At 52.4% G+C, this 21,673-nt stretch overlaps 7 protein-coding genes across 7 annotated transcripts; 3 read left to right on the top strand and 4 right to left on the bottom strand.

Moving 5' to 3' along the window:
• Positions 1-207: 207 nt before the first annotated feature.
• LRP88_13011 (uncharacterized protein) lies at positions 208-1,282 on the top strand (the record flags this gene model as incomplete). The annotated part of the gene is made up of 3 exons (XM_083249395.1): positions 208-633; positions 690-831; positions 1,218-1,282. 3 exons carry the CDS (start codon positions 208-210, stop codon positions 1,280-1,282), a joined length of 633 nt encoding a protein of 210 aa, XP_083094880.1.
• Positions 1,283-2,132: 850 nt separating this feature from the next.
• On the bottom strand, positions 2,133-3,958 carry LRP88_13010 (uncharacterized protein; the record flags this gene model as incomplete). Its single annotated transcript, XM_083249394.1, has 2 exons — positions 2,133-3,524; positions 3,617-3,958. 2 exons carry the CDS (start codon positions 3,956-3,958, stop codon positions 2,133-2,135), a joined length of 1,734 nt encoding a protein of 577 aa, XP_083094879.1.
• A 355-nt stretch (positions 3,959-4,313) lies between these two features.
• LRP88_13009 (uncharacterized protein) lies at positions 4,314-5,363 on the top strand (the record flags this gene model as incomplete). The annotated part of the gene is made up of 1 exon (XM_083249393.1): positions 4,314-5,363. One exon carries the CDS (start codon positions 4,314-4,316, stop codon positions 5,361-5,363), a length of 1,050 nt encoding a protein of 349 aa, XP_083094878.1.
• A 907-nt stretch (positions 5,364-6,270) lies between these two features.
• Positions 6,271-9,312, top strand: LRP88_13008 (uncharacterized protein; the record flags this gene model as incomplete). Its single annotated transcript, XM_083249392.1, has 6 exons — positions 6,271-7,778; positions 7,854-8,250; positions 8,302-8,514; positions 8,566-8,766; positions 8,956-9,084; positions 9,175-9,312. 6 exons carry the CDS (start codon positions 6,271-6,273, stop codon positions 9,310-9,312), a joined length of 2,586 nt encoding a protein of 861 aa, XP_083094877.1.
• Positions 9,313-13,503: 4,191 nt separating this feature from the next.
• Positions 13,504-15,796, bottom strand: LRP88_13007 (uncharacterized protein; the record flags this gene model as incomplete). Its single annotated transcript, XM_083249391.1, has 3 exons — positions 13,504-13,589; positions 13,693-14,396; positions 14,655-15,796. The coding sequence occupies 3 exons, from the start codon at positions 15,794-15,796 to the stop codon at positions 13,504-13,506; spliced, it is 1,932 nt and encodes a 643-aa protein (XP_083094876.1).
• Positions 15,797-17,083: 1,287 nt separating this feature from the next.
• LRP88_13006 (helitron helicase-like domain-containing protein) lies at positions 17,084-18,119 on the bottom strand (the record flags this gene model as incomplete). The annotated part of the gene is made up of 2 exons (XM_083249390.1): positions 17,084-17,122; positions 17,271-18,119. The coding sequence occupies 2 exons, from the start codon at positions 18,117-18,119 to the stop codon at positions 17,084-17,086; spliced, it is 888 nt and encodes a 295-aa protein (XP_083094875.1).
• Positions 18,120-18,233: 114 nt separating this feature from the next.
• Positions 18,234-20,351, bottom strand: LRP88_13005 (uncharacterized protein; the record flags this gene model as incomplete). The annotated part of the gene is made up of 1 exon (XM_083249389.1): positions 18,234-20,351. The coding sequence occupies one exon, from the start codon at positions 20,349-20,351 to the stop codon at positions 18,234-18,236; it is 2,118 nt and encodes a 705-aa protein (XP_083094874.1).
• Positions 20,352-21,673: the final 1,322 nt, after the last annotated feature.

Below are 21,673 nucleotides of genomic sequence, written 5' to 3'. Positions count from 1 at the left end.
GGCACGGACCAACGCGACGCGAAAACGGGCCCCGTTTCGCGATCGCGGTTTAGAGCTGGAAATGAGAACGGGCCCCGTTTCGACTTCGGATGACCCCTGTGAGAATGGAGATGCATGATTGGTTCAAAAGCGGAAACGGGCCCCGTTTCGGTCTTTAATTCTTGAGTAGGCTTCAAGGTGTGGGTAGCTGCCCAGCTAGGCCTCTTCATGAGGTGGATATGGCACCAGCCCGGCGCAAAATACGGTCCTGTTGGCATTCAGAAGAAGCCGGCCTCACAAAAGAAGAAAAGCAAGGAAAGAGGCAAGGCCGATAAGGCTGACGAGGTTAGGGAGGTTATCTACGTGGCTACGGAAGCCGGAGCTAAGATCATAGCTCTCAACTCGACTCAAAGCGTCGTTATTGCCCTGATTAACCTACTGCCGATATCGACATATCACGTCTTCGTGGATAACCTCTTCTCGTCGCCGGACCTCTTCCGCTCCCTTCGTCAGCACGGCCACGGTGCTACCGGCACAGCCCGGCCTAACTGCGGCATCCACAAAGGTCTTGTAGAGGCCAAAAAGGCCGACAAGGCAGGGAAGTCAGGGTTCCAATTCAATGAGATCAAGGTCATCCCAACGGCTGATAATCAGGTAAGATAATTTTTGATCTTCTTCTCATCTATCTGCTGACTAGTCTTCTTCCTTAGGTCAATCAAATCGCGTGGAAGGATAACGCCCTCGTATTATTCCTTTCAACCGTGTTCACTGGCGATGAGATGACTGAGCGTTGGAGGAAGAGACCATTCACAAAGACCCCAATGGCACGGCCAATACAGCACTTTTTTGGTAGTGAGCCAGTCAAACTTATTTCGATCCCTACAATCGCTGCCTCTTATAACGACGAAATGAACCATGTTGACCGAGGCGACCAAAGAAGGTCATATCTAGGATATGATCACCCAATCCGCCGGGGCGCTTGGCAGGCTATTGCTTGGACCTTCTTATTAGATGTGGTCCTTGTGAACAGCTTCATCTTACAGCTACACGGCCAGCCGGCTTGGGGCCGTTATACTAACCAGAAGAAGTGGAGGGAACGCCTTTACAACGAGATCTTTAAAGCCTTCCATCCGAAAAGTCAATCAAGGCAGCTTTTTCGAGCTGGGGACGAATTTACGCCTATTGCACAACATAAGCACGTCCGAAGAGGGAAAAAGTCAAATTGCCACGCTTGTCAGGGACTTCAATTAGGGCAGCCAAGGTCAAGAAGCTCAAGGAGGCCGTTGGCGCCGGTCAGTCGTAATAAAAGGAGGCGCCAGACAGTTTGGGGATGTGAGCAGTGTGATATAGCGATTTGTAACTCGAGAGATTGCTGGTACTTCTACCATAGGCTAAAATAGGTGAGGGGCTAGGTACCTTTAATCCGATGCAATTTTATTGGCTGCTAACCCCTGCTGTGACCCGACCGGAGCTCCTCGACAATTGAAGGGATAGGAGGGGCCCAAGACCATGCCGAGCAGACCTAGCAATGCCGTGCTTCTTGCCCGGATGCTCCGATGCACATTTAGGACTGAGAGCAAAGTCGCACTTAGTACATATGATGGCTGCTTCCGGCAAGTTGTAATAAAGACTGAGCCTCTCGAGCTTCTGTAGCTTTGCCAGGGGTAGAGTGGGATAGCTATGTTGTTCTTGCTGGTCATTCCCATTCTCGTCGATAGAGAAGCGGGCCATTACGACTAGACCTATATGATAGATAGAACGAATAGGTAGACGCTAAGGAGATATTATATAGAGAGAGGATAGGTATATGAATATAGTAGATGATGATGAATGTTATTGTTTAGTTCTGGAGTAGCGAAGTCATTAAATTCAACAGGTGTCAGAAGACGGAAACGCGACGCGTTTCGCGTTTTAGGTTTTCTGATTTTATTCGCGCTCTGTGAGAAAGACAGTGCGTTTCTAAAGGGGGAATTACGAGGCGGAAATTCTAGACGCTAATTGGTCAGAAAGGGGAAACGCACTGGGTTTCTGGCGTATATTCTTGAGTAGGGCTTTAGGAGATCTTGGTGAAAGTGTCAGAAGCGTATTTAGTCTAGCGTACTGGCCCTATGAGGTTTGGTCCTCCCGGGCGTAATAATTGTTCATTCATTCATTCATATCCCAAGCTCGGTATAGTCCAAGATTGCTTCAAGCTCCATCACCACGCCATTATACACTTGCTGCCGAAAGTCATCCTCATCTAGGCCTATAGACTCGGTGCACCCTATACACCGCTCAACCACGGCCTTGTAAACTGGGTTGATCAACGCTACCCTCTGCTCCAGCAGCCGGTGCGCCGCGATCGAGTCGCGGATGATACCATGGTCGTCGCCCTCGAACGCTTTCTCATCTGATTGGCGCAGCTGCTCAAATGACGAGCCCAGGATAATCTCCAACAGCAGGATTCCGAGTGCGAAGAGCGTGGGGTTACTCATTAATGTGCACCTTTCTCTCGAGGTCGCAGGACTGGCTTTCAGAGACTGCAACGGACTCTCCGGAAGGGTTTTTAAGAGGAATGGGTGCTCATATGAAAGGGAATCATCCCGTCTAAAGAAGTGCACGTTCTTTCGCGTCAGAACCTCTGGAAGCCATGGGGTCTTGCTCAACTGAAGCACACTAGACGCGATAGCAAGTGCAAGCCGAACTTTTTCTGCCAACGAGATCAATGGCCGCAGTCCCTTTTTACACTCTAAGACCTCATCCAGAGTGATGATTGACCAGCCGTCGCTGTTGGTCGTCGTTCCCAGCGGATACACCTGGAAGTGACGGTTGGTGCATTCCGTGTCAATCAGGCGGCCGTAACAGGCAGGTCGTGCTTCGCGGCTCTTTTTCAGGGCCATGCAAAGGTCGAAGGGGACTCCTGTTACTTTACCATCATCGTCGTGAGAGGTCTTCATAAAGGCAACGTCTGTAGCAGGCCGAGTGAAAATGGCCATTGCCCTTTTGATATCAGGTTTGATATCAGGCGGTGGTTTGGCAGAACCAATGAAAGCCAAGGTCTGGTTGATCCCAAAAGAGACACGCTTCATGCTCCTTGCCTTGTCGGCTACTGGATATGGCTTTGACGATGCCGCACTGGAGGAGGACGCTGTCTTAATACTGACCTCATCCCAGAACCGCTTCCTCGCTGGACCTTCGGCTACTTCGAATGAAATGGCTACTTTGAACTGTGCATCCCGCAAGATCTTTTCGTCTTCACCTTCGTGTCCGACCTCGATGAATCGTGTCGCCAGCTCGAGACTAACATCATGCGAGTCACTGCAGAGGATGCTAGAGCAAAGAGCTCGATATATGCTCGTGGAAAGGTCCCGCAAGATTTTGAACACTTTGCCGCGGGACTGCTTCCTTCGGCGGGGCTCGAGAGTGACACTTAGTCGTGCCAACTCCTCAAGGTCGCTTATTCCTTTGGAGATGGTAGTGAGCGCGTCCTGGTAGTCCTTTCTGTTCAGACGATACAGCAACTTCTTGAACCCGCGGGTTATCCGTCCTCGGTTAACCCATTCGACCTGAGTCGTGTTAGCTGGCAACTCGATCAGAGGTCCAAAGATTGGCTTGCCTGTCCATCGCGAGAGACGTCGATCTTGAGCCGTTGCATCACGCTCTCAAGGGCTTCTCCCACTTCCATGATTGTTTCTTCAAACGGGCCATACGCGTCCCAGAGCCTCCGTCGAATCTTGTCGTTGGTCTCCTTGGCTTGCCACAGCTGGCCGAATGGGTCCTGTAGCATTGGCTCAATATCTCGCTGTGGCACGACGTCGCTTATTAGCTGATCGCAAACGTTATACAGCTTTGCCCGCTCGGTAGTCAATTGCCGGTTGAGGCTCTTCAACTCTGACGGAGCCTTACCCCAGTCCCGCATAACGTTGCTGTAGGCCTCCAAGGCTGTGACGATGAGGGGAATCGTCCCCAAGACTATGCCAGCAACTTCGAAACCAGACATGCTCAGAGAAGGTTGTGGTATGTCAAAACAATTGTTTCGGGCTCCACGAAGAGAGTGATTGAGCGATTATTGACTGCAGAGGAGGATCATCTGACGTCCTGCATATCGCGAGCCCAACGTAGCCCAATGGAGTGAGACCCGCACATGCATACCCCGCTCGCAGCTGAGATGACATGCGAGCCTCGCGAGCTCTTGATCTGCTGATCCTGCTCACCAGCTGAGTCTTTTATATTGGTTATCAGAGCCAAAGCGAGCAGATCAACTTCGAGCAGGACAGAGAACTCGTCGGCCACCAGAAATCTCACCATAAATCCTCTCTTGGCCACTTGGCCTTCGTCATGGATCCGGCCTCGCCATGGAGCGCAACCAGGAACTAGGGACAATTGCGGGCAATGTCCAGACTGTCCTTGAGTCTTTTCGGAACCTTGCAGGCTCTATTAATAACCAGGCCGATTCTACCAATCTACACACGTTTCTACCAGTATTTGACAATGAGATAACCCGCTTCAAGATGTGGGCTGGTAACCTCGCAGCTCATCAGAGCGGCCCGGCCTCACTCGATTATCGACTGAGAGAGGCACCCCATCTACAGGAGCAGGTCATTTACCTTCTCAAGGATATTTCTGAATCACTACAGGATGTACTCGCCCTAGTCTCCCACGAACCGCCCTCATGGCATCGATCTCAGCACAACGCAGTCGATGAAGACGAAACAGCCTCTTCTGAAGGTAGCCTAGATCAAGGCAGCGAAGGGGGGCTCACAGACTCCGATGATGATGACGATTCGCCAGAAACAGGTTTATCAACGCTCTTTACCGACGTGGGAGAGGCTATTGATTGCCTGCTGCGTCTCTCCGTCGCCATCGCGAACCCTGCACCGCATGACAGGTTCCGCAAGCTCGGCGCCGGTCCTTCTGAGGATGTTTCCTTCTACGAGATGCACGACATCGGGTACGTTCGAGACAAGTTTCCAAAGATCAGTGCCGGGTTAGCCGAGATCCTGGGCAAGTCCATCACCCGCCGGCGCCAGTTCTTCAAATACCGCGAGGCACATCATTCCAGACTAGTCGCAGGCTTAGACAGTCTGCCCCGAGAGGCAGACACAAGTCATACAGAGGTTATCCCAAAGACGGTCGCCTCATCTCTTCCAGAACACTTGAAAGCTTTGAACGGAGACCCCGGAGCCGGCGTGATCGACGAAGACGGTCGATCTGAAATGGGAATGTCACAGACATCCTATGCTACTTCGGCTGGCTTCCTCGCAGAAGAATTAAATGGACATATACAAACGCCGCCGCCTCCCCTAAAGGTGCCTCCTCTACCGCATGCTGCGGAACGCGGAACCTTTGAGTGCCCGTTCTGCTACAGAATGATTTCCGCCAGTACTTGGGCGGCATGGAAGTAAGTATCTCTCCCTCACCTTGACAGGCATTGTCAGTGTCTTCGTGCTCTAACGTTCTCTCAACAGACGCCACGTCTTCGGGGACCTTCGCCCGTACACCTGTCTCTTTTCACGCTGCACTGAATCTCACACGGACTTTGATCGCCGCCATCGCTGGCAGCTACATATCTCACAATACCACTGGGGGTCATGGTCTTGTCCCTTCAAGTGTGAGGGGACATTCCTGTCCGCGATGGAAGTCAGGCATCACATCAGCCATGAACACCTACCGAGTGCAACTGAGGAGCAGCTGAATGCTGTCACAGCCCTTGGTAAGAAGGCCACCTCGGACGACATTTCCAACGAGTGTTCTCTGTGTGGGCACACTGTATCAGGATTGAAGCTATATATCAAGCACGTTGGGCGGCATCTAGAGCAGCTGGCCCTCTTTTCCCTCCCGAGCCTCGAAGATGACAATCCGCAAAACGACTTTGAAAGTGATGAGCAGAATAGTGCACCGTCTCAATTGGACGTAAAGTTGAGTGACGTCAACAGTTCGGAGGCCTCTTCTAGGGCTCCAACCCCGCTGCGACCCCTTGAGGAACATAATGATGTTTCATCCGAGGAAGAGGAGACTGGAAAACCAGTATTGTCTATGAAGGAAGCTGGTCGAGCTACAAATGAAGCAGAGAGCGCGACCATGTTGGACGGTGCTGCTCGACATACCGCAGAAAGGCCACTCTTGCATAGCAAAACTGTAAGAAATGCCACAGATTGGGGGGTTAGGGACGGACCTTCAACTTCCCATCATTTGGACACAGACCATAATGTGGAAGAACAACAAAGAACCGAGGGACAGACTCTTAGTGATTCCAAGGAGCCCTTGCTATGGACAGGTATGATGGAAGGGCAAGAGAGAGAATTATTGGATATGGAGAGTGCCTTCAACCTCAGCAACGCTTCGGCTCAGGACAACGAACCGAACCTCACAAACATCCTCGACGCCAACGCGCAGGCGCAGGCACAAGCGATAATGAACATGCAAATGGGTCGCGGCATCGGACAAGGCCCTCAGCAAGGCTTCCAGCCGATGCAGCACCAGCTCCAACCCGGTCAGATGTCCCAGCAGCAGCAGCAGATGCCGATGGGCATGAACATGGGAGGCATGGGGATGCCAAGCCAAGCAGGCCGCGGGATGGGTCCGAATCAACAAATGATGGGAATGCCGGGAGGACAGAACCGACCGCAACTTTTCCCCCAAGAAATGGCGCGATTATCAACACAAGACAAGGCCAAGGTTGCCGAGCTCGCGACAAAGATTATGAGCAAAGCCACGGAGGAACAGAAGAACGCTACCCGGATGCAACTCTCAAAAGGACTTACTCCAGCGCAACTTGCTGAGTTTCAAGCTCAAGGGAAAGATCCACTAATTTGGTTCTATCAAAATCATGCCTTCCAGATTCTCAAGAACAAGGGTCGACTGCAGCAGCAACAACAGCAGAGAGGTCAACCGCAGCAAGGCATGGGCCAGAACCCAAACAATCCCCAGGCGGCTATGATGCAGCAGCAGGCAAGCCAGAAGTCCCTTCATCAACAAGGCCAACAGCCCCAGTCTCAACCCCAGCAACAGCTCCCCCAGCAGGGTCAGCAACAGGGTCAGCAGCAGGGACAGCAGCAGCAAGGGGTGAATGGCGCGCAAGGCGGAAACGACTTTACGTCGTTCACTCCGAACATGGAGAGTATCAAAGACCAGCAGATGAATGGTCTCATGGCACAGCAAGCTGGTCAGATGGTTGTACCCGCGAGCAACGGACCAAACCGTAATCCCACACCGCAGCCCATGGGCCAGAACATGCCTAACCAGCAAGGTCCAAGCCAAGGTGTCCGCCCCCCTCAACAACAGCAACAACAGCCCCAGCAGAATATGTATCTCCAGCAGATGAATATGAACCAGGCCGCTCAGTCCCAGAACCAGGCTCACATGAAGTCGATGCAAGGCCAGGCTGGCGTCCAGTTTGGTGACCAACGGTTCAACCAGGGAGCTCAGAGACCAAACAACCAGGCCTTCCAGAACATGCTCGCCAATCTGCCACAAGAACAGCGTGCGACCATCAGCGGTTTGGCTCCGGATCAGCTCAACGAGGCGATGCAACGATGGCAGAACCGGCGACAGGAGAACATGGCAATGAACGGCGGCCAGGGTAACCCGGGACAAATGCAGAACCGACCTCCAGGCCAGATGGGTCAGATGAACCCCAACATGGGTGGACAAATGCCCGTCGGTATGCAACAGCCTGGCGGCCCGATGAACAGCAACCAACCACAGATGCCAATGCATATCCAGAACCCGCAGGCGATCGCCATGATAGACACGATGGATTTGCCGCCTCAGGTCCTACAACATCTGAACCAAGTTCCTCCTGAGGTTAAGAAGTGGGGGTAACTCAAGATGTGGCTCAGCCAGAACAATGTTGGCCGGAATGTTCGCAATTAGTTGGCAACCGTGCAACAGAGGCAGTTCCAGCTCATCCTCCAGAGGCGTAATAACATGATGCCCCAGCAGCAACAACAGCAACCGCAGCAACAGCCTCAGCATCAGCCTCAGCAACAACATCAGCCCCAGCCGCAACAGCAGCAGCCTCAACCCCAGCAGCAGTTGCAGCTACAGCAGCAGCAACAAGCGAACCAGCCGCAGGCACAGCAGCAACCGCAGCCTAGCCAGCCTAACAATGCGAACCCCGGCATGCAAAATCCTGGTGGAGTTGGACCCAATGGTCTACAGGGAATGCGACAACAGATGGCCATGAACGTTCCACCCCAATTGCTTCAGGCCACTGCCCAGGACCTTGCTCAGGTTCGGAGCCAAAGACCAACCCTGGCCAACATCCCTGACGAGCAGCTGCGTGCTATGGTCATTCAGATGAAAAAGCATTCTTGGATGCAGCAGCAGTTGCGAAACTAGGCTCAAGCCCAAGCGCAAGCTCACGCACAAGCTCAGGCTGCTCGCAACCAGGCACAGGGTCAAGGCCAGCAACCTGCACAGAACCAGATGGGTATTCCTCAAGCCCAGATGCAAATTCAGCAGCCCCCACAGCCCAAGCACAGCCCAAGCCCACAGCCCAAGCAGACTCCACAGCCCCAGAACATGCAGGTGCCAGACCCGATGGGACAGAATGTTACTCCTCAGACAACCGGTCAGAGGTAGCCGAGCGCGACTCCCGAACAGACACGAGGACAACAGCTCTCCAACAACCGATCTCAGCCTCCCAACCCTTCGCCAGCACCGGCACCGAAGAACCTGAAGCGCCCTAGTCGCGACGAGAATGACGACATGGCCGAACCCCAGAAGCCGACACCTGCGAGACTTGCATCACATCCTAATCAACAACAGCAGCAGCTGCAGCAGCAGCAGCAGGGACCCAAGTCCGTTCCGAACTAGACGCCTCAGTAAATTGCTGCGCTCATACCAGAGCAACGGGCCAAGTATGAGCAGTCGATGAGGATGCAGATGGCATACAAGGCTGCAGCAGGCGGAAACTAGATGCAGCAGCCCCCGGCTGATACCTTGGCCCGCTTGAAGTTAATTGGACAAGAGGAACAGAGGCAATCTATGCAGGAGGTCATGGTCGACATTCCAACGAGCCCCCAGGAGCAAGGCGAAACGGCAGCCAGGCTGCAGAGAATCGTCCTTGAGTGGTATAGTATCACTCGGGATGATGCACGCGCCAAGATGTTCTTCCGAACAGTGAGTCTACTGTCAGCGCCGGCTAGGATCGCATATGATAACTGGATATAGTGATGGTGGATAATGAAGCAATTTGCCGATAATGATCAGATGAGCGTCCTTGAGGACGCTTTCAGCATCCGAGCTTCTGAGATTGACCAGGCTCGAGCGATGCTTGAGAGCATGGCCAAGGACCTCGCTGCTAGCGTCTATGCTTCAATTGAAGTACTCTGCAGTATTGATATTTGAAATACCGTCTTCATTTCCAAAGCGTAGTTGGCTTGTGATTCCTTTTTTCACCTTTCGCGAGTTTATCAGTTTTCGTGTTGATAGCAGCCACTGCTTGCATGATGAAGATAACACTTCCATTTCAAGATCCACCGGAAGAATGCCTCAGCATTGCGCCGTCGCAAGCCGTCGCGCTGAGTGTCGCAGGGTAGGCATGATCTTCACGGCCTCATGAAACAACTGCGTTAGTAATCTAGCTGTATGCTTTAAGTAACTCTGTGGGATGGAATACCCCACACAAGAGACAACCTCAGACAACAATTAATCAACACACTGCTGCTGCCCATTATCGTTTACCTGACCCTTGATCCTTTTAGCACGCTCAGTGCGATAGATGGTTAGGGATAGGTGATTGGCGCATAAGCGGGAATGGGACCCGTTCCCGACTTGGATACTTGGTAGGCTTCAGAGCCGACTTGGCGTGAAAGAAGACGTCCTTTCGAAAGGCACATAGGCATAGTTCTCGAAGGTACCTCTCAACGAGGTCGAGGCACGTGGGAATGGCACTGAACTCGAGCATCTATTGGTAAGCCTTATCCACTCGGATAAAGTCGATTCGTACATCTCGGACTTGGTGGTACTAAGCGCGGTAAACGGTCTGCATGGATGGGTTATTGAACATCATGTAGGCAGCATGGGGTTAGCGGAAAGTGAGCGTATTCCAGCCGATCTTGTCAAGAAACCAAGCATAGCCGTACATCTCCATAGTGCGCCTGAATCTAAGACCTTCGTAGCGGCGGAGTCCGTTTAGCTGACGTGCATCAGGTTAATGTCGTACGTCTCGCCAGCAGCCGCCGACTTTCTATATTAACCCGCCTATATACGAAAACTGGAGATAGCGAAGAAACATGAGCATAATTCTTGTGTGTTCCCAGGTCACAAAGTGGGGATCTTAGAAGCTATATACCATCTCGAACCCCAAGCAAAACTTGTTGATGTTCCACCGCACCCATCGAAGTAGGGTATCAGTTATGAAGCTATAGTAAGGGGAGCTATCATCGGTAGGTATAACAAGGCGCCTATCATAGAGCTCTCGGGATCTCATCTGGCTATCAACAGCGTAGAATAACGCCTCAGAAACACGATGTTCCTCTCTGATGCCAAAGGATTTCTGCATGGATCCCAGTAAGGCGTAATGGCATCGAAGCTTTGTGTATAGGTATGCCTTGATCAACGCTTCTGGTTGATGGCTGAGACCACCTCCAACGAGTTCCCATGTCTTCCTTAACTTCTTATCAAGAGCAAGCGTCTCGATGGCTGCATTTGTGAACGGATACACATTCCCCGCTGCAAAAACTTCCTTAACACTGGGGTAAAATTGAGAGTAGAGAAGGCCAGCAGCGCGGCGTAGATAACGCTTCCCGGTCTCGATGGTTAAGCTTCCAGTGTCTCGAAGCATACTGAACGGATAAAAGACTTGCTTTTGGGTCTCGTGGTCGCCAGCGGACCCACTGCTGACCTGGAGGCCGTAAGATTCCAGGCAACATCGCCGATATAGCAGCGTTTCCGCTCGTTTCTCCGTTGGATCCTCGATGGCTCCAGCTGCCAGTTGGCTCCAAGGTACAACTTGAGATGCCTGCTGAGGGCAAGTTTCTTTCCCAACATCAAAGTAGACGTCCGTTGTCGTGTGGCTCTCATCAACAGCGCTGGTCCAATACTTTTGAAATCGCGATACCATTTTCTCCCAAGTGACATCCTTTGTGAGAACCTTTAAGTTCTTTGCTTGAAGAAGAATGGTAATATCCTGGAACTGCTGGAACCCCGGTTCTTGAACTGTGGCGAGGATCTTGGCCCAAATATCTGCCAGCGCCTCTGGCGGTAGATAGTACACCAATTGCTGTTCCCGTGCCACCGCATGCACACGCCGAGAGTGTGTCTCTACTCCACGAGCGGTAGAGTTATAACGACTGTGGTCATAGCTCGATGGATAATGCTGGACGTGGGCCGTGCTGTAGCATTGGTATATCGCAGGGAGGAGAATGCCATCCATCCACAGCCGAAAGTCTTCATCCCTGAGCTTACTACACGTCTGCTCTTCTCGATACAGGTTGGGGAACAGAAAATACAAGGATATGTCTTCAAACCCAACAACGCGGCCGAAGGTATAGTGAGGAATTTGGTTCACGGGCCGGTGGACTTGATGTTGCTTTCCATTCGTATCGAGATATGTGACTGGGATTGATCGGAGGTGAAGATCAGACTGAAGATCAGATACGGTCATCCGAGTAGGAGACCAGCGAATACCTCGCTTAGCGACAGCAAGGTTACTCGGGAAGGCCACGACACTATCCACATCGAAGGTAACCCCGGCATCGTTCGAAACCCTTTCATCTTCATCTAAGCAAACGTGGGGTATCTCGGCTCTAGAGTCAAGACCACAAAAGGCCTGTCTTCTGGATTCAGGGCTCATTTTTCCGGCTAGGTCATCTTTCTGGTGTGCGATAGCCTCCTTGCTAAGGACGTCAGGACCTAATTCGGGTGTGAACTCCAGGTACATGGCGAGGCTGATCTGTTCGTTGGGATCTTCTATGTGGTTGCGTTGTGTTGCTCCATGGCAGTCGTTGCAGCATCCTTGAAATTTCATAAGTTGTTCTGCCAGCTCTTGTGCGAGGTGCCCAACTGGATCTGGCTCGCTGTTCTCCATTTGTGGCGAGATCTCCGAGGTCGTATCGAAAGTAACGGCCTGGCCCACGCCCGGGCTCTCATGTCTCGGGCTAGATACCGCATCTATAGCCTCTGCGAAAGTCCCAACATCGGTCATAACATCCTCTTCTATGTCTTGTAATGGTTGAGGATCAACTGGGGGTAGGAACCGAGAGATATCCGTCTTGTCTGGCTCCGGTGTATCGGTGGGATTGGCCGGGTTATAGGAGTCGCTGAATACGTTCACCCATCCGGCGCCTCCTCTTGACGGTAGAGGAAGCAGAGGGAAAACTAGGCTGTGAGAGTCGGCGTGTACCGTATCGCGTGGTACGGGGGCCGCATTCTGCCGTCTCGCCCGTCTCCGCTTTACATCCGCCGCAGCCTTGGCTTCAGATGTGGAATACCTTCGAGGCCTACCATGATTACACTGTGCTACTAGCATGGCATTAGAAGTGAGAAAATTTGACTCTTGCTAGTAAAATTGACAGTTATCAATTATAGTACTTATACTCATCTACCGCCTTGCCTTTCTAACACATACTGGTTATTTGCTAACTATGGAGTTCCTATACTTTATACCTCATTCAACCCAAGTGACTTGGTAGAATCGGGGAAATTCCTCGGCACGTCGATCAAGAGCCATTTGTCGCTGGGCTCGCCTTTTGTCTCGCTTTCGGGCAAAATCAGCCGCCGCCTTCTCTTCTCGACTTGTGTACTTTGCGGGCCGACCTCGTTTAGAAACTGATCGATGTCTATTTTCTGTGCCGCGATGTGGCTGTTGGTTGGCGCAGGTCATATGATGTACTTGCATAGTTGGTCGGGGGAGACTGGAGGGGTTGAGTTGTGATTCCGAAATAAGGGGGGCCACTGGTTTAGGTAGTAGTGGCCTCGGGGTAAGTCGCGGTTGTATAGCCGATGGCAGTGCGTGGCAGCTTATTGTATTCTCTCTTATCGACTGAGGCATGGATAATTTTTGTGACTCAAAAGCTCCCGCACATCCATACGCAATCTGCTTTCGGAAATTTGTCATATACCGTTCCACCTGTTGGCACATTTGAAATTCTAGTTCGGGTTGTAGGTGGCTTGGGATTACCGGTTGTGATCTCGCCAATATGGGCGGCTCGCTCTCAACATCAGATGAATTTAAGATCGAGGAGTTGATATCGTGACTCTTCCCTGAATTTTGAACAGCAGAGTCACGAGTGCCCCGCAGGGGATTCCGCCGCAAACCGCTTAATTTATCTGATACGTTGAAAGTAAGATTCTCCTGATCGTAGCCGAGCTCCCATACTTCGTATGACAAAGTTTGGCCGATGTGTCGATTAACCCAAGACTGCCATTGATCCTGGCTCCAACCGAGGTACTGAGGGAGAGGTGCAGGGTGTCCCGGTCGCCAGCGGGTTCTCGCCCAACACCAGCTTTCTGGAGAAGCTTTCTCTATTGCGAGTCCCGTTTCACCCTGGATATCTATCGAAAACCACCGGCGCTTGCCATCTTTGGTCCTTGGGGCTAGTCCTCCCGGCGTAGGATATGGCAATACCCAGTGATATGCAAATAGGCAACATTGAAGTCGACGTGCGAATGCTTGTGATAGCCTATTGTCCGTTGGAATATGTTGCAATGCAGCACATATCCATTGATGAAGCTTCCGAAACGGTTTGTTTTCCCAATGGCCTCGCAGCCGACCATCATTAAAACCGAATAATGTTTGGGCAACTTCCTGAGGGCTCTTGACACTCGCATGATTGCCAGATACTGCCGTCATGCCATTGACCAGGGCAGCGGAAAGACCTTTGCGGCAAAAGTCGACATGATCGTCTAGGATCATAGTGCGAACCTTCGGGCGGAGGTCACCTTGAATGGAATGAAGGACGTCGGCCCTCATTTGCTGCAGACAAATGTGACAGAGCCATGATACAATCTGATCGGTTATAACATCTTCCCTGGGATACCGCCGGAGCCACTCGAGGCCTGAGTCAGCGCGGCGACTGAGGTCAAAGAAATGCCTAACATGGCCACCATATTTGAGATATGGTTGATGAAGAGTGCCATTCCCAAATAAGACTGAATCAGTAATACCTGAAAGAAACCTCAATAGAGTCCAGTTGATGCGAGGCTCAATCCAACAGTAGCCATACTGCTCTAGTGTTTGGCTAAAGCCAAGGCCGTAACGCACTTGTGGCAAGCCCACTGGTTGGGGCAGCTCTCGTCTACTCCACCATAATGCCCCTTCTCGGGAGTAATCATGTCCTCCGGCTGCAACTCGGAGACATCGGAGAAACATGTCCATTATCTTGGTTTGCTCCCATGTCGTCAGACCCGCGGAGCACTGGGCTTGAACCAGCTCAAATCCGGTTGTAAACTTGTTAATATTATGCCAGACAAAATCAACAAAGACAGAACTGCGAACTGCCCATAAATAAGGTGGAGGCCCCGGTAACTTGATGGAGCGGGTTTCGGGGGTTAAAGAGCGTAGGACCGTCAGGACATTTTGAAACAAGGCCCACGAAATACGATATTCCTCGCGGACACCGAAGGATCGTTGTTTAGAATCTGTGAGGCCATAGTGACAACGGCGCTTGCTGGCCAGATACGCTCGATCTATGACGCTCTTGCCCGATACTGGCTTGCCGCAAATGCTTTGCACACCATTGCGAAGCTGAGGGTCTAATGCCAAGTGCCGTAGATCTGGATTTTGAAATGGAAACGTGCGAGCGGCGTCTATGATCTCCTTGGTGAGACTATACATCTGACCATAGAGGATACCTCCGCGGCGGAGTCGAGAGCTCGGAGGTGTCAGTGTAGTCATGCCGCCAGCATCTCGAAGCATTGACTCGTGGTAGAAGTTTTGGCCGGTCTTGGGAATGTTCCCATCATAGAGGCGATTGAGGTGATGACGGATGCAACAACGCCGCCAGAGGTATGTCTGAGCTTCAGGCGATAGAACGCTGTCGTGCAGTGGGCAGGTCTCTTTGCCCACATCGATGTACAACCGGTCACTGCATATGTGGGAGAAGTCTAGAACATGGTGTAGCTTACAGTCAAAGTTCTCCATGACCGCAAGCAGATCAGATGGCGCATCCGGGTATTTGAACAGAAGCTTGGTGCCCTTTGCCTCGAAGAAAAGCTCAGGATCGCGAAAGTCCTGAAATCCAGGTTGCCGTACCGCTGCGAGAATACGATCCCACAGTTGCTGCAAGCCCTGTGGTGGCAGGAAATAGGTCATCCGGAGTTGAGTCCGATAACTAGGTGTCTCCAGCAAACGATCCTCTACTTTGGGAGCGCGGCAGGTAGCTAATGCGTGACGATAACTTGCCGGCAAGTGCTGGAGTTGATCGACATCGTAGACCTGACGGACAGCGGGGTAGAAGATATCATCAAACCACCGCGACAACTGCTCGTCAGTCAACCGACTGAAGTTGTTGGAGCATGGCAAATGTGGAAAGAATAGGTGAAATGTGATGAAATCAGCGCCTTCGGCCCTTGCGAAGATGAAATGCGGCACGTCTTTCAGTCGTGACGGGATCAACCGGGGCCGCTCCGGATCTGGATCCACGCGATCCAAGGTAAGGTGGACGTCTGTGGAAATATTCTGACTATACTGAGGGGCAGAATAAAACCGAATCCCATGAACTGCTGTTGCAGGAGAAGTCACGAAACCCAAGATGCTATCGATGTCGAACGAAACAACCGGAGGAGTCTGTCGTGAATGTTCGGTGTGGAGACAGGCCTGCTTGTGCTTGCCTTCGAACTGTCGAGGTGTATGACCAGAGAATAGTTCTTGCCATTGAGAAGGACCCATGATCGGTGTCGCATGATGAGATTGAGAGGATAGCGCGTAGGGTTTGTCAAGTGTGTGAGGCACATTACTTGAGAATAGCTGATCCAGCCCATGATGGTTATCAGCTCCCTCAGCTTCGATATGCGTTGCTAGGTCTTGTCGATGTTTCTCAGTGCCACAACCATGAATTCCGACTAGAAACTGCTGAATAAACTTCTCGGTGGCATGTTCTATGTCTGACCAGGTATCGCCATCGGGAAGATCTGCTTCTTGTTCAGCATAGAACTCTGGAATTTGGGGCTCCGTGCGAGCTTCAAGATCTCTAGCACAGCGAAAGTGAAGGCAGACGGGTTCTTCATCGCCACAGTGATCCTGCTCAATGCTATTCCCATCAGAACCCTCGCCTCCATGCCTGGACGTAATGGATATATCATCAGCAGGGATAAATTCCTGTTCAAACTCCCCAGTATCGACTAGCGCACTATTGAGTCCCGCCTGCCCGGCCTCTGTCCCTGGTTCAGCTGCTTGACATGATGGTTCGGTCCGACGGTCAGTGGTATCGATGCTTTGTTTTGCTTTTCGACGGAGCCGGTAGTCCCGGGCTCGTTTCGCATCTAGACGGCGGCGACGTTGCACAGCGGGGTCTTCTTCTTGCGCACCAACAAATTTAAATCGTACTGTTGCTTCCCTGGTGAGTGACATGTTCTGACTTTTACCGATGTAATTGACATTGCGGAGTTTAAAAAGAGTGATAGCTCGATAGCTAACAGAAGACCCTGCTAATCGCGGGTTACTTAAGGACACCTTTCTTCCTTCTGTGTTTGTATGGATGCCGTTTCGTATAGATTGAAAGAGGCATACCAGGGTAATTCCTGTCGGCTAATATCGAACAATAGGTTCCGCGGGGATCAGTGATGACGCTAGTGAATTGATGAGAATCTATAAAGAGCAAAAGAGATGAAGTAATCGTGTGTTCGGGCAAATTTGTTTAAGTTTATGTTGTTAGAAACGGAGTCCCTAATGCGATAAGTCGAACGCGAAGCTAGATGTATGATCCCAAAGTATGGCGGCGTTTCATTCCAGACGCACGAACCTACCTAGTGGCGGGGTAGCTTGTCGGCGCTAACTAAATTAAGGAATCGTCACGCTCTCTCAAAACTGTACTAATCCAAAAGAGGAAATCGTCACGGTCGAGCAACGACGGCATCCTCCCTTGAGGTTTAACAAAAAGCTACAATAGGAATATAGATCTTATCAGAAAAAAAATTACATTTCCATGATTTTTAGTGACTATACTTTGGGGAAGAGCTAGAAGACATAAGGAATCTTGGTTGCGGTGTTGAAAACCTAAGTGCTGGTTCGCTACTGGATCAGAGAAGACGCTATCGACGTACTCGATGATGCTGCTGCGATAGGATGCTCCCTCCTCACCACATACATCCGCCAACACTGAATTCAGTCTCATGTTTCCTTGAAGCCACAACAGCCCGTGAACATGGAGCGCACCCCGCTCATTGGTCTCGACGGCCCCAAAATACTGGCTGATACGTCCAAAGACGGACTCCTCACCCACCTTGACATAGTGCTCGAAGAACAGTGAGATCTCCCTGTGGAAGAAGATGGCCGAGCTTACCGGATCGGAGATCGCCAGTCGCGCACGCTTGTAGGCCATATCCAGACTCCTCAGGAATGATTCAGCTTCTTCGGGATCGCGGCTGCGGTGCGCCGCCAGCCTCAGCTTGACCGGATTGGTGATGTCGTTCGGGTTGAGCGTGAACCAGATGGCGGGGATGCCGTACCGGATGATGAGCGACTTGATCTTGCGTCGCAGGCTCAGACGATGCTCCCTCGACATCGGTTGTCTGAATCCGTACAGAGAAAGGCTTTTGAGAAGCTCCTTGATGCCCTCGTCGGCCGTCTGGTCGGAGATCTCAAGCTCCTGCTGAGCCAGCCCCAGCCTCTCTCTGCTCAAGGAGTGCACGATGCGCTCAACAGAAGGAAAGTCCTTCCTCGACACACTCAACATGCTCACTCGGCGGTTCCTTGACCTGACACCCAAGTTGAAGACAAGAAAGGGGAAGATATGGTGGGTCGCGAAGCGCCCGCCGTGCCGCCTTAGTACCGCCTCAGCCCATGCCGTGAGGCTCATGTTCCGCGACGCCAGGAGGCTCCTCGCCGACGCCTCTACGCCTCCGTCAATGCCCACATCTGCCTCGCCGCCAGCGATGACGATATTCTCTTCCACTAACCGAGGGCCGCCGGTACCAAATGGAAACAGGGTTGGAAACGTCTTGGCGAAGAATGAGGGATCATGAGAGTCGGCAAAGTCATCGCCATGAGACATTGAAATGTATGGCTCTAGGCCGAGCCCTTGCCGCACAGATGCCGACCCTGTCCATCCTCCTGATCTGCCACCTTCCCCAGCAGCCCGATCTGCTTCTTGTTCGCCCACGGCTTCTCAGGCGAACTGTAGCCTGTCTACGTCCGCAACATCCGGCTGGGCGTCGAGTGCAAACATGCCGGATGAACTGACCTCGTGGATGACAGCCTCAGGATTATTGATGCCAGCGCCCGGACGGTCTTCTCCCACTCCCTTGTGGCCTCTGTCGCTAAACAATGCTTCATTGCCTTGGCTCGCTTCTTCGGGGCGGCCAGCCCCTCCTTGTTGTTCACGCCTGAGCATGGCCATGACATCGTCGATGTCCACAGCTTCGTCCTCATCTATCCCGCGCTCCGCAGGCGGCACTATCTGGGCTGTACACACCTTTTCCCAGGCAGATGGTTCGTTACGCTCCATGCGCTCAAGGATCTGTGACGGCACATCATGAGGCGGAGTTCCCCAGCTGTCCATCTCGGCCTCGTCGATTTCAATGTCCCTATAGTGAGGGTTATTTATCCGCAGCCAGGCCAGAGCCCTCTCGACGACACGACGCCGTACGGACAGAAGTCTCGATAGATCGCTAGGTCCCGGTTTCTGCGCACCGTGCCACGATACGTGTATCTCGTCCATGACCTGGATGAGGGGGTGAGGAAGGACCCTAGTGACCAGCTCCTGAACATTATTAGGGAATACCGTGATGTGTCTCTTGATATGTTTTGGATACGTCACGCCCTGTCGCTGCCCATCCATGACGCTATACTTTGTGATAAATCCATAGCATGAATTCAGGCTGATGAGCTTCTCTTCAACCGGGGTGAGTCCTTTCAGTTCCTCCGGGAACACGTGCTCACATCCCAGGCCAACGTGCAGCCGGGCAGCAGCCGACAGACAATCTCTCATCAGGCAGCTCACGCATTCTGGGTAGGCTAGAATACGGCCTCCGATGGGAAAGCACTCGCGGCAGGTAAGGGCTGAGCCGTCGCGCTTTCCCATAACACTAGACTCCCACTGGTCCCAGCTTACATCTTCCAGCTCGCCTTTCCCGTACTTCCGGTAGCACACCGCGCATGTCCATATGGGCAAAGTTTCGGTATCGTGGAAAGCATTATAGAATGTCCGCACGGTCGATAGCTTCTTCTCTTGCGAGACGGGCGTGCACCATTCTTTGTTCAGGGACAGCCGCTCTTTCTCGGCGAATTCCTCATCAAGGCAGCGCAAAACGCTAGCGACATCCTCTTCCCACTCTTGCTCTGTTCTTTCCTTATGGGCGCCTAAGCGAGCCCGTTTTGCTGGCGGCCCCTCTCTGCCGGCTGTATTAGTGTTCCTCTTTCGCCGGGGCGCACTCAAGGTCGAGGATATGTCTGGTCCTAGGCCTGGCTCTGTCACTACCGGAGCCTCCTGTGTAGCCGGGATGATTTGCCTCGGTGCCTGCGGTTCTTGCGGCTCTCGAGTCCGCGCAGGCCGTCGTACGTGTTTGCCTCGTCGGGACCCGAACGGTGCCGGGGGAACACCAGTCGCTCGGCGCTGCGGATGTCCTCTTTCTAGGTTGGAGTCCTCGCGGCCAGCTCCTGAGCGAAGCGGTTGCTCCACGGACGCTTGCTCTTGCCCGCGCGTTGCCTCCTTAGGTCGTATGGCCCGCGGGGCGACGGCACCGGGGATGGCGGCCTGGGTACGAGTGACTGGCCTCCCACGGCGCCGCTTCTGGTGCTTTTCCTCTTCCCTGACTTCGCGCGTCTCAGAGGAGGCTTCACTCTCCAGTCTTTGTTGGGTTGGTCGCGGGCTTGGGTAAGCTTTCTCGCCTGTCTCGGGGAACCCTGTAGACTTCCTCGGCTGGAGCTCCCGCAGCGGAGCGCGCCCTTCGTTAGCTATAACCGCCGAACGACCTCGCCTGATCCTGGTGCGGCGGACCAGACCGGGGATTGCCGTCCGTGTGTGTCTGCGTGAAGACTCATCTTGGTCATTGATCAGTCCTGCTATTCCTCCTTCGCCGTTGCTGCCTATGCCTTGCGGCTCCCTTGGTAGGACTGGTCGATGAGGAGGAGCCTGGTAAGCCGTGGCCAGGCGAGGCCAAGGCAAGACCCCATGTGTAGGTCCCCGTCGCCTCTCATCCTTCTCAACTATATCGCTTGGTTGAAGGCGATTCTCCTGATCTACGTCGTGGGTCGAGTCGTCGACGTCGGATCCGTGGGTCCACATAGGTGAGAAGGACCTGCCTCCTGTGTCCGTGTTATGTTCTATCATCCCTTGCTCTTCTCTTCGTATTCCACTCCTTGTGGCGCGTTCGGGAAGTGTCTGATGTCTTTACGATTGCCGGGTCTCGAAAACGCCTTGCTTATGTTCCAGTGTCTTGCGGGAAAGCCATGTATAGTTTGCTATAAACTCCTCCGCTGGCCTTCAACTCTCGATTTCTAACCCAGGTCCCAGGACTCTGTCGCACCCCTACATGGAGACCTACGTGTTCATCCTTCGGACCCCGCTCCCTCCCTCATGCTCGTTCCTTCTCAGTCTGGAATCTTGACCCCGTACCGTTCATGCGTGAAATCCTCCCGCTATTCGCTATCGCCAAGCTTTTCTGGACAGCTCCTGAGACATTTTGTGCTGCCATCGAGCCTGCACCCTGCGTCCGAGCCGCAGTTCCATGCCAAATAGCGGCCATCCATCAGAGACAAAAGCCCACTGCCTGGCTCGTGTGAGGGAATGGTTACGTGATTTACAACGTTATGAATAGTGTCATTTTATGGGTTTTTATGGAAATAGCTTTAAGTCAGAGTTTCCTTAGGAATCTGTTTCTCTCCTTCTAAACAATCATTTTACCTAAGTCGCACCCGACCTCGTTCGTGCTCTTGTACCGCCACAGCTCGCCTAGGTGATGTTATATCCAACAAACTAAAGGTCATACATTTGATCAAACCGGAAGGAAGGTCTTCCAGATGTTCAGACAGGCTGTTCAGACCGGCAATCCAGAAGTCCGGGCTTCCAGTCAGAGGTCGGTATCATATATGTCTCCCAAAAAGCAAGTTCTTCAACACAACGACCCTGGAGGCCCAATTCATCTTGTGTATAAGAAACTGACCATTCTTCACTCACTAGACAGAAAAATCAGGATCTTTTATCCCGATGATCCAGATCCATCAGAAATTGTAACAGGTGAGCTTTCTTTTGTCCCTCGCCGTGTAGATTCCGGTTTCCCTTTAGCTTTCCTGCTAATGAATTTCCCCCCTCATTTCCCCCTTCTCCTCGACGACTGACCGCAACTTGCCTTTGCTTCAACTCCTGCCCGCTGTGCCGACATCGTCAGTCGTCTCTGTCGTCTCTTGTCTTCTTTTCCCCTGAACTTTGACCTACACCGACTCTCTTCTCCTTACACTTGTCGACCTTCCAACCCACATCTCTCGATACCCGGCAAGGTAGACTCGTGAACAACCAACCAGTATCTACGAGAATGTCTGCGTCTATTACCTCGGCCGATGGATCGCCGCATGCTCGCAAACCGCTGGCAAAGAGGAGCGCCGGCGGCG

Source organism: Fusarium phalaenopsidis, assembly GCF_050370095.1.
Source record: "Fusarium phalaenopsidis strain FUZ10S chromosome Unknown contig_32330, whole genome shotgun sequence".
Taxonomy (NCBI): Eukaryota; Fungi; Ascomycota; class Sordariomycetes; order Hypocreales; family Nectriaceae; genus Fusarium; species Fusarium phalaenopsidis.
The sequence above is the reverse complement of the archived record's forward strand: the minus strand, read 5'-3'. Positions and strand labels throughout refer to the sequence as shown.